The following is a 12,507-nucleotide window of genomic DNA, read 5'->3' as shown; positions in this document are numbered from 1 at the left end:
TGCATCAAACAAGTCTGTTGTATTTTGCCAATCGGCAAATGGAACTATTCAACACTTTTATACATGAGCAACTCATTTCATTTTTCCGTCAATATTAAACAGAATCTGAATATTGTCGCATATGAGGCATACCGTCAAGTCATATTATATCATTTAAAATTATTACTGATAGAAGCATCAAACTGAAAAGTATCCATACTACTCAGCACTAAGGCAATAATAACATTATAACGTAAAATCCATTAGAATTTCAAGTTACCAGAATATTGGATATTGATGAAATTGCAATAGAAAAAAAAAAAAAAAAAAAAAACACTATGTTATTGTTTTAAGTCTACTATAGCCAAAGCAAAATACTTTTGAACATTATTTATAATATATATTTTGACAAAATCTTCAGAATATATGGTTTTATTAGCTACTAGCACTATGATTTGTGGTAAACATTATTCAGATGAAATTATGTTCTTACTATGACAGTTAAAGCAATCGAGGTCCAGCTACTTTCTACAAATGACTGATATTACAGAAAATACTTGACTATACTATAACAGTAAAACAACATAACTTGGCACAAAAGGAACTAATTTCACTATCATAATGCACGTATATTGTTACCTTTGGGCTAACGACTTAAGCGTTAGCTACGTCTTAAATATCCCTGTAGTAACTTAGACACTGAAATGTAAGAAGTTATCTTACAGTTAAGCAATGGCGTACGTAAAAGTTCGTCAATGGGCATAATTTCAGATGTTGGTATACTTATCTTAATATGGTAAACTTTTATTTTTACGTAATATTTTGCTCAAGGGGAGTTAAGACCTCGACCCCCTCCCCTCCCCTCTTTGTACATCATATAGTTAAAAAAAAGTACATTAAGGTCTACGCATGAAATGGTCACAGAATTGTCAATCTATATCATACTGTACAGGAAAAACTAAAAAGAAGAAAGAAAAGTAAACGCTATCTCGAGTGGAACGAAAAAAAAAACTAAATATAAAGAATTCATAATAAGTATTATACATTGAATGATTATATTTCTGTTAAATACATAGCAAAGGACGTTTACCAGTGTCTTGGAAGTCAAAAACTCTTGTCAATATGGAAATAAAGTTATGAAACGAATATTGTTGACCTCAAAACAGTGCTTGCGAGACAATTCATAGTCAATACAAATGTCACCTGATAACTACTCATATTTTATATACACACATATATGCGTTCCACCACTGAATAAAGGAGTTAATCATATAATATAAGGGAGGAATACAAAACAAGTTTTAACAACTTTTGTATATTTTTATATAAATCATAAGCACCTAATACTATAAATCTGGCAGTCGTCCTAGCAACTATATACAAAGCAAAATTGGAACTGAAGAGCAGTTTTCCATTCAAACCGATTTGTTTTCCACAATCAATTACACATCAACTTAGTAGATCAGTGTCTCGTGTGGGATCTTTGATATATAAAGTTAGTAATGGGTTTTGGATCGGCTTTGTTTACAAGGACCTGAATTATTCACGTATTTACAGGTGGCACACAATTATTGTCCAGATGTATATTTTATATTACATCGTGTAGAATAATCAGAGGTGTAGCCAGAACTTAGTTCTGGAAAAGAAGGGGAGATTCATTCAAAACACTGTAATCAAGTATGTTTATCGACAAAGGTAATTAAATCAGTTCTTAAAAAAAAAAAAAAAAAAAAAAAACTCAAAATCTTTAATATTGTAAATGAACTGTTCATGAGATTTATAATGGTCATAACACTAACCTATACCAATGATGAAAATACGATTGTCAAACAATGTAAGTTTGCTTGGAAAGCGGAGATACTCGTTACTGCATCACCGACAATGATACAAATAGATATAGATCACATTTCAGGTACAGATTTAAATTAGGCAAGCATATTAGGAATAATATATAATTTTGTTGTATTTTTTCATATCTTAATTGGCAGATTAAATTTCTAAACTTTCAGACTAAGATATTTACAACACAAAATGATTAACACTGGGAAGAGGACCCGCAGCTACAAGCAATTCGGTTATCTATATATGTCTGTGTGTGACACTCACACTTCCTCCCATTATTTTATATGCCCTAACTTCTTTATCCAGTTTTTTTTCCCCTTTATACATCATGATTTTACGAACTTTCAAGCAAACACAGGAATATTTGAGGAACTAGCTATTTATTTATTTAACTTGGTGGCGGACAAACAAGTTCTTTTCCCACTGTCAGTAATTCATTAGGTTACAATGTAGCATTTGAAACCCTGCTAATACCCATTTCCACAAAATATTTTGGCACTTTCCTATAAAAATAATCCTTGTATACGTTGGTATTACTAACACTTTAAACTCTTTGTATTTATAAAAGATTTTTTTTTTTTAATTTATCCTTTCAGCTAAGATTAACCATTTAAACAAAGTATTATATTTCTCGTAAGTTAAACCAACTTTGCTGTCTTGTATAACACCAGCATTGTCCTCGCAAGGCAAAATTACGATATTTTGATACAACTTTCACTACTTGCACTTCTCCAGAGAAAAGCAGGAACAAAGAACTAATATTTTAGAATACCTAAAGTACATTTGAAAATAGCTACAACTTAAAATACTGCTGATACATACGCCTGATTCACTGACAACACACAAGCACGTACAAATAAAAGGTGAATAACATGTAGCAGTTTAATTCCTCTTTGCACTTTTGCCACATCGAATAAATTGTACCACAGTTCCTAATTTCAATTTACTTATGACTGCAAATTTCGAATGATATGACCATGTTTTAGTCCTTTAATGATGTTGTGAAGTCTTATCAAACAATATTGAAGTATACTTTATCTTTTGTATCTCGGAAAATTAACTGCTTCCTATAACCTAAAAATTGTATATCAACTTTTTTCTATTCCATCTAAAATAAACGTTGTCTACCCTGATGTCTCAGTTAGTATCTGCAAGAAAAAGGACAAAATATTATTCGAAAAGGTACGAAAATTACATATCACAAAATTACAGTTTATATACGTATATATATTACGTGGAATTTTTCAGCAAGGATTAACTAGAACACTTATTAAGTACAGCACTTATTAAATACAATAATACAAAAGTAAAATTTAAAAAGTGAAATCTACTTCCCACACATTGTTGTTGTTAGAAGTTCTAAAGAAAGTTTGGTTGGAATGAAAAGGTCAAAGACTCATAAGAAACTGATATATGAACCAACAAGTAAGTGTTAGAATAGGGAAGGGGGGATGACAGAGGAGAGTGGAATTGGAAGAGAAGTTCGACAGGATGTTGTCTCTCGCCTACACTATTTAATATCTATCTAGATGAGATAGGGAAAAAGGGCCTACAAAATGAAGACCGCATTTCAGTAGAAGGTAGAATGATTAGGTGTATACGGTTTGCTGATGATATGGCGGTTGTTGAGGAATCTGAAGAGGAAACCACTAACATATTAGACAACTTGAGGAAGGGCTGTGAAGAATATGGGATAAAAATAAATGTGAGAAAAATAAAAGCTATGATGATCGGAACGAAGCGGTCGGTGTCAAATATAGGAGGGAGAAAATAGAACAAGTGACTAGTTTTCGATACCTGGGCGGTATTATTAGTAATGATACGAAGTTGAACGTGAAATAAAAAGCAAGGATAGGAATGGCGAAAGAGGCTTTTAGGAGGAAGAAAAGTATTTTGTGGGACATTGAATGAAGAACAGAGTAGTGTATTGTACTGTATGGGTCACAAACGTGGACATTATGAAAAAATAATGAAAACCGACTGGAAACTTTCGAATTGTGGGTATGGAGAAGAATGGAGATAATTAGTTGGGTCGAGCATAAAACTAATGAATGAATGTTAGAAATGATGGGAGAGAAAAAACAATTTTAGATATTACTGAGACAAGGAAGAGAAATGAAATGAAATGAGATCTTCAAGTTTTATGTCCCATGGTTATGCCGGTTAGACTAAAGGGGACGGTGATGATGAGTAAGTAATGAATGAAATGGTGGAATGAAGAAAGTGGAAGGAAATTGGAGAATCCCGAGAAAACCCCCACATACGGTGTTTATCCACCACAAGTTCACTTGGCGGGTGCTGGGATCGAACCCGGGACCCCAAGCACCAGAGGTGAACGCTCTACCTCTGAACCACCGCGGCCCACTAGAAAGAGAAACAGATTGGGAAATTGGCTAAGGGGCTGTATCATGACGGACGTGTTCGAGGGTATGGTGGCAGGAAAGACAGGTAGAGGCGGCTACAATTGATGGACGATGTCAAAACAGAAAAATCGTACGTGAAGATAAGGAGGTTAGCTGAAGACTATGGTGCATGGAAACTTCTCAGTTGCGTTAAGTGACTGGCCAGCATACCTATCTATGATGATGATTATTGTTATTCAGCCACTTAGTTATAAACTGACTATGTCCTTCTGATCAACTAACTACGCATCAAATAGTTCTTTTACGAGGGTAAATACAGAAATGTAAAGGTCGCAATTGATTGTTGAGAGGCAAGTCTCGAAATGTTCTGAATCAGTAGACTTAATAGAATTCGAATTTTCATCCGTAAGCAATATTTATTGTGAATTTTGGAGCAGACTACCATTTTCAGACAAATTTTTTGAATTTTCCGTAAGTTTGCAGGACAGTTTTGCCATGATCGCAATTAGTAGTTAAAATGCTTTACAGATTTCCATTTTCCGTAGCTACAGGCAAATGACCGTTCAATACAAAATGCTTTGGTGTGTAATTTACAGTATGTTTAACAATTATGAATGTTACAACGAAATTTATGTCTGCGATTACATAAGTTAGGTTAAAAAGTGTAAATAAAGAAATAAAGTCTTGGTAAGGTCAAAATTTATCCTCACTCAAAGTTTACTGAGAAGTGCATATATTAATGAATGTTGAATAACATTATGTTTAAAATATACATTCATATTATAGATAATATGAAAAGGCAGTAAATAAGTTCAGGGCAGTCCTTCCTTTCGAGATACTAAATCTAATTTCCTGTTCATTGAGTAATTTCTTTTAAGAACTACGTAACAGCATACTATTTCTTTGCAAAAAGATATAATTTCTTCGATTACTGATTAGCAGCAATATATATACTGACTTTACAGTTAAAGTGACTTACATTCATTTTATTTATGTCGAAATATTATTTAACAAACGAAAGCAAATAATTGGTTTCTGCGATATAATGGAAATACAGAAGATTTCAATGAAAAAGTAAATGCACTGATAATTTATTAAACACCTGAACTATAGTTTAATTCTGTGTACTTATAATGTATTCGTCGAAATATATGTAAAAGAATTTGAGAATTGGCCTCTGCAAAGTATATCACTACTTCTCTTTAGTATAGAATTTTATGAATGATAAATATTTATTTCTTGTGTAATTAATGTCTGAATAGATTTTATACATAACGTACAAAGTGAAAAAGTGACTAACTGGACCGGGACTGGAATCCGGGACCTCCGGCATACCATGCCGATGCGATATCAACTACGGCACCCAGTCCGCTTCCCAGGTCCCTTTCGAGGTTGGTGCTTTCTACTCGGACCACGTGAGTTGTACCACAGATCCCTGCTGTGATTGGATAATCTGTGTGTCCATATATTGAGCAACTACGACGGTTGTGATTTCATATAGATATTAATTATCATTAACTGGTTGTTTCCTCTTTCATTCATATGGTGTAAACTTATTTTACTGTTCACTGATAAATGATCACACAAATGTAAGGCGGCTTAGTTAAAAAGAGTCAAAACAGTTTTTAGGTTTTAAAAAGGCTCTGATAGATGCCTGTTTTTCCTTGGCAAAGCCGTGTTTTTATGAAGGCGTTAAAAGTCAAGTAAATCGTTATAAAAATATTTCTCATCTTATTTTGGAGATTTTGTAACTAGGTTGAATAGTCAATAATATACTGTATATTGATCGGAAATCTAAACCAAATTCACTCTCAGAGAAAGCGCACGCATTAGCCACGTAGGAACATAACCATTTGAATACAATATTTTGGAAACTATGCTTGTAATAAAGATTTGAAAGTACTGGAAAATGAAATTGATTTTCTCTCTCTCTCTCTCACACACACAGAGAGAGAGAGAGAGAGAGAGAGAGAGAGAGAGAGAGAGAGAGAGTGTGTGTGTGTGTGTGTGTGTGTGTGTGTGTGTGTGTGTGTGTGTGTGTGTGTGTGAGAGTGAGTAGGAGCAAGACATCATGTATAATCATACATACATTTACTTATTTTTTTTATGATTTCAAATAATACCCCATAAATAATGTTTATTGTGGAACTTATAACGAAATACTTTAGTTTGTATAATATTTACCTGTACCGTGGGCAAAAAGTGCTCATAAATATGTAATATACTTAGTGGAATGTTCATTTTAAATTAACAGAAAAGAAGAATGTTTTTAATATATGTAAGAGATTATTATGGGATAGTTATGGCTATGTACATGTTATGTGTTGACCTAGTCAAGTAAATTTATGTATTTTACGGTCTTAAAAACAATATTTAAGACATATCAAGCAATAAAGGTGAGACTAATAATCTTTGAATATCTGAGTTGATTTGTGCATAAAGAAAAGTAATTATCGCTTCGTAACTGATATTTTACAAGACGAACCAGGTTGACGACGCTTTTCTATAGAGTCGTTATAAAAATTTGGTTTACCAAACCCGGGACTTTTGAAAATTCAGTTCCCGAAGAAGGAAAGTAGGGCTGAATTTACTTGGATATTACCATTTATGAATACGAACTTAACCGTATTACGAAGCGGTAAGGTCATCAAACGAAAAATGGATAGTGAAATAGTGCAACAGGAATCTAATACCAGTAATCCAGGTGAAATTAGTGCAACACCAAGTTTGTCATCTGAGGATCGACTTTTGTTAGCTGTGCAGCGACAAATTATGCAAATGACGACTGAGATAAAACAAACCATGGAACAGAAGCTCAATGAATCTAACACAAACATGGAACAGAAGTTCTATGAAGCTAACCAGGCCATGGAACAGAAGTTCTATGAAGCTAACCAGACCATGGAAAAGAAGATAGAACTGAAATTTAACGAAGCTAGCAAGCAGTATGAAGAATTAAGTAAACGAATAGAACGGATAGAACTGAAATCTGACGATACGAAACAAACAATCGTCCAGGTGATGAACGACATATCCTCGCAGTTTGAAGAGAAGTTAAAAAGGTTAGCCGATGAGTGTCAAGAAAAGCACGATCATCAAAATCATGAAATCTGTGCTGTAAAAAAGGATTTAACGTTAATAGAATCTTCCGTTAAACATCAAAAGATCCAGTTGGCTACTATGCAGGAAGAAATTAAAACGTTACAGGCTAGAGATAACATTTATCGCAATAATCTGGGCAGTGATCGCTTCGAGTTTCCCCAATCACCGGATATAAATACGCCTTCGCCGGAATCTGAGGAGGATATTATATTAGAGGAAAATTGTCCGAAGATCACTGATGAACGAAATATAAATGGTATCATGACACAGCACGCTACGGACCGGAACAATCACACCACAAGAACAAGGAGTGAGAAAAGAAAGGTAAAGTTAAGTGTCAAGATGAGCGAAATCAAAGCCATGAGTAAATTTAGTGGTAAGTGCAATGAAAATGCTAGTTCTTTCTTAGAGAAGTTCCAAGACGAATGCAGTATAATGTCTATCGACCGATCACAATACATGAAATTAATACCCCATGTATTACTCCCACCTTGTTCCTTATGGTTTAAGGCAATACGTGATCACATTAGTACATATGAGGAATTTAAAGCGGCATTGATCGCGAATTACGAAAATGACTTTTTGCTGGCAAACAGAGATGCCACTCTTAGAAATCAACATTTCAATCCTCGATTGCACAAATCTATTGTAGAGTTTGTTGTAAATGTCTATAATGAATTAAAGGTCGTTAATCCCTTGCAATCGGAATCAAGAATAATTGCATCGATTCGCAATTTGCTTCCATTTAAATTACAGCAGATCTTATTTTCCACACAGTGTATGAGTTTCAGTCATTTATTAATGCTTGTACAATGCTACGAAACTCAATACCATGCTATGAATCTAACACAATCAGGAATGGGTAAAAATAAGAATAATACAGATCATTTGGTCCCTGTTCGGAATTTGAATATCCGAAGTGTGAATAATAATGAACCGAACCTAAGACGAGTATACTCTAGCAATCAAAATGAACAAAATAGACAAGGCTATGTAAGGAATCCGCCTAACCTAATCAACCGAAGTAGACACAAAAATAATAGAAATACATGTCGAAATCCTAGAGATGCTATCAATCCTATGTATAGACATAATCATTGTTCACGAGATGGTACTTCGTATCCAAATTCAAATCACGATGAAAGACATGTACAACCTAATGTAGAACCTAACCACGATTGTGCGGTACAATGCACTTTATTAGATTCATATGCCAGTGCGAATGTAACATGATTACCGTTAACGAAATTAGGTTAAACCCATGTTGGTTATAGATTCTTGTGAATTTTCGTTTTAAAGTTTGTGTTAATATTAATAATGAAAACGATGGTTATAAATATTTGAAATGCATCTAGTTAAAGAGTTAGTAGCACCCAACATTCTTGATCAAATAAATAAGAATGAAAAATAACAATAATAATGAAAAATGTGTTTATTTAATAACAAAAAGGTGTCTTTTGTTTCTGTAAAATAAATTTATTTACTTCCATTTGATTATTCAAACGTAGGTTATGTTTAATTTTTATTCTTTCTTATTAATGTGAAGAATCATAATTCAATTTATAATTAGTTAAAGGCAAAAATTATTTTATATCAGATTGATTTGTGTTTAATTATCAAAGATTATGTTAAGAATAAGATCCATTCTATAAAATCAATTATTCAATGACTACCTTGAGTGAAATTCTTCTTTATTTTGGACATCTTAGTGCTACTATGTATACATTACAATTGCAACATCTAACTTATTTGTTATACAATGCGCCCGAAAAGAACAAATATTATTTGTCACATCATCGTTTGTAATAATGATCAAAACTAGTAATCTTGATAATTTGTGTTTCACCCTCGTTAATTATATTCCTAAGCGACGATGTTTTTTTAATGATAAAGAATAAATAATAATGTAATAAAAGAGAAATATTAATGAAATCAAAGATTTATTGTAAATGTATTTATGTGAATGATAATAACTAATATTTTATATATATATATGAGGGATAACCAAAAAAAAATAATGAAGATATATACGAGGTGTGATCAAAATATAAAGAACATATGTAATGTACGAACATTAATCTAATCAGACCAGTGGTTCTTGAATATAAAAGCCAAGCCTACTCATGACTTTTATATTCAGTCCCTTTGGCGGGCGACATTTTCTATAACGAAATACTTTAGTTTGTATAATATTTACCTGTACCGTGGGCAAAAAGTGCTCATAAATATGTAATATACTTAGTGGAATGTTCATTTTAAATTAACAGAAAAGAAGAATGTTTTTAATATATGTAAGAGATTATTATGGGATAGTTATGGCTATGTACATGTTATGTGTTGACCTAGTCAAGTAAATTTATGTATTTTACGGTCTTAAAAACAATATTTAAGACATATCAAGCAATAAAGGTGAGACTAATAATCTTTGAATATCTGAGTTGATTTGTGCATAAAGAAAAGTAATTATCGCTTCGTAACTGATATTTTACAAGACGAACCAGGTTGACGACGCTTTTCTATAGAGTCGTTATAAACTGGGAGTAATGAAGTCTAACAGTTCGTAAGTAACAGGAAATAAAAGCTATTTTCTCATTTTTTTTCCATTTGTTATATCCGTATTATGAATAATAAGTTAAATGTGTGTCTGCCAGACATTATTCTAATGGATGCCAGAAGTTGAAATTTCAATATTTTATTTTATTTATATTTCTAATATTGATAATACTTGGGGAATTATGATTATGTCTTCCGTTTTTACGAATTATGATTTATCTGTTTCTCTCGTTACGTTTACAGTGTATAAATTTCGATCGCAGAGCTGCACGAAAACAAAATATTTTATATAAATTGAGGTACAGTTGTGACTATTTCACCATATACGATTTCATTCATTCTTTATACTGTATTACGAACTTAAATCTCTATTACTGTACTTACCTGTAATAGTTTGGTTTAAATGGCCCTGCTTTGCTTAGTCCCATGTATTTTGCTTGCTCATCTGTAAGTTCTGTCAAGTGGGCATCGAATGTTGGTAGGTGTAGGCTTGCTACGTATTCATCTGGAAAATTGTATGTGAGAAATTAACATTTTCTTTAAGCATGGTTCCAATTATGAAACTTACATTGTACACATTAATGCTATGAATAACCTTTCAAAGTTAAAAGCCAAAATATATACTCGTTTTTCAAATGATAGATATCTGTTCGTCCTCATGTACACACCTTGAGGCAATGCCGCTCAACGTATTGAGATCAATTTTAAACTTAAGCTTTTTATATAATCCTCAAGGGAGGAGGTCGAATTTTCTTCCTACCCCTAAAAGTAAGGGTAGTTTACTTAAGAGTAAAAATTAGAAAATGCAATTTTCTCAAAACTGGATTTTATTTATAAATCATAAATCAATTTTCCCAAAACAACCCCATCATGTGGTATAAGTTATTTCTCTGTGAAAAATGGAGAAGGGTTAGTTTATTCTTGGGGGGTGAGCTTTCTTTCGGACGATTTTCTCAAAAACGATTTAGGCAATTTTGTTCATATTTCCTTCAATGAAATTACCATTACTTTCTTGCAATCTATGAATCAAAGCTGTTGCAATTAATCTCAAATACTTAAAGTTTGCAACACTGCTACGTATTTGATATATACTTTTTTCGCCATTATGCAATTATCTAATATACGTAATAATATGACTTAGTGCCATTTAAAAATAAAAAAGAGTGTATACCGAGTTGACAACACTGCATTACTTACAGCATTGATATATATATTAAATTGCCTCTATAGTGTGTATAATGCTAGTAGAATTTCTTTAAGATACGTTTGAAGTTACTTGAATTCATCTTAAGATTTTACCGTTATCTGATTTCACTTTTCTCAAATGTTTATTGTGTCATAATTCACTATTTGTGCTCATTACCAGCTAAATCTTTGGAATATGTAACACCTTCAAAGGGGGTATCTAAATCTGTTTTCAGAATGTACAAAACCCGTTTTACAGTTGGGAAGCATTTCTCGTTAGTTGAATGGTATTCTGGAAAACTAGTTCGGAAAAACATTAGGTTGCAAAGATAAAATTTCTGTAACTTGGCAAGGAAAGTTGACCAAGGATTCAGCCATGAAGATCTAGGGAAGAACGAATTTCTCATTATGGCTACAAGACCTCTTCCTCATCAACATGTGTTTTCTCAGTTAATGCCACCCTCTGCTGCTGTTTGAGAGATATAGAAGTGGTACATATTCTTGTCTGTCTTAGATGATTACCACGCTGTCAACTGAAATACGCATTAATCTACGTCATTAAGTACGAAACTGACACAATTGATTTGTATTGCTGCTGTGTATTCATATACAAAAATAGCTGAGTGCATTATTTAATTAAATAATACTCGCTGTAAATATACACGTTCTCTTGTGGAGATTCTGAAACATACTAAAGTCAACATTCCACTTTAACCCGGATTATGAACAATATTATAGAGTTTGATATATGCTTACCCATCTTTTTTGGTAGAAGATATACGTCACTCTTGTAGCGGCCATGAGGAGCGTTGAACAATTCTATCAAAGCGAGTGCCTAAAAATATAAACATATATTTATACATAGGTTTCAGTAACAAGGAAATCGTTCATATTATATACAGTACTTTACATGGGGCATTCCAAAAATTCTGCAAATAACCCTTATTTAAATTTCAAAAGCTATTATCGTTAAATTGTTATCAATCACAATGTCAATGCAAACTGAAACTATTTTATCTTCGTAGGAAACTATTGAGTGTAATAGTGTCGCTATAGCTAGTGGAAACAAATGTGCTTCTCCAAGGAAAACGACATGAAATTGCGATATAAAATAATTAGCGATACAAATTGCTAAAAAGCGGAGACGATTCACAAAAAAAACTTATTGGAAAGGAATATATGTTCATATGATAACGTAAAAATCGCTAGACAAATGTCACAGCATATAGTAGAAGACAAAACAAAGAAACTCACTCGGGTCACATACACACAGGAAAAGGGGATGTTAGTTAACACAATGAAGGTTAATTATCTTTGCCGGGGCTCTTGGTGAGGGGTGTATGAGGGGTTCACTCTGATTAGTAAGTAATAAAAACTGTGCAGAAAAAAATTAAAGACCATGAAGAAATGCTGCGACAAAACAATACCACTGTAAAGCGAATTAAATAACAATAAAGAAATACAGTAATTAAACTAGTAATAA

General features: G+C 32.7%; 1 protein-coding gene across 5 annotated transcripts in view; it reads right to left on the bottom strand.

The window, feature by feature from the left end:
- Positions 1-279: 279 nt before the first annotated feature.
- LOC145688196 (adenosylhomocysteinase-like 1) overlaps positions 280-12,507 on the bottom strand; it is a 230,486-nt gene continuing 218,258 nt past the window's right edge. For 4 of the 5 annotated variants that reach the window (XM_081762071.1, XM_081762074.1, XM_081762076.1 and 1 more), the window contains 3 exons: positions 11,781-11,859; positions 10,224-10,344; positions 280-2,969 (listed from right to left, as the gene is read on the bottom strand). In XM_081762071.1, coding sequence (XP_081618197.1) covers positions 2,963-2,969; positions 10,224-10,344; positions 11,781-11,859 — 207 coding nt within the window. In that variant the 3' untranslated portion in view covers positions 280-2,962. Of the gene's footprint in view, positions 2,970-10,219; positions 10,345-11,780; positions 11,860-12,507 lie in introns of those variants that run through there. The other variant, XM_081762072.1, reaches the window with a different exon arrangement.

The sequence above is a fragment of the Thermobia domestica genome, chromosome 6 (assembly GCF_964235325.1).
Source record: "Thermobia domestica chromosome 6, izTheDome1.hap1.1, whole genome shotgun sequence".
Lineage (NCBI taxonomy): Eukaryota > Metazoa > Arthropoda > Insecta > Zygentoma > Lepismatidae > Thermobia > Thermobia domestica.
This window is presented reverse-complemented; position numbering and strand designations above follow the sequence as displayed.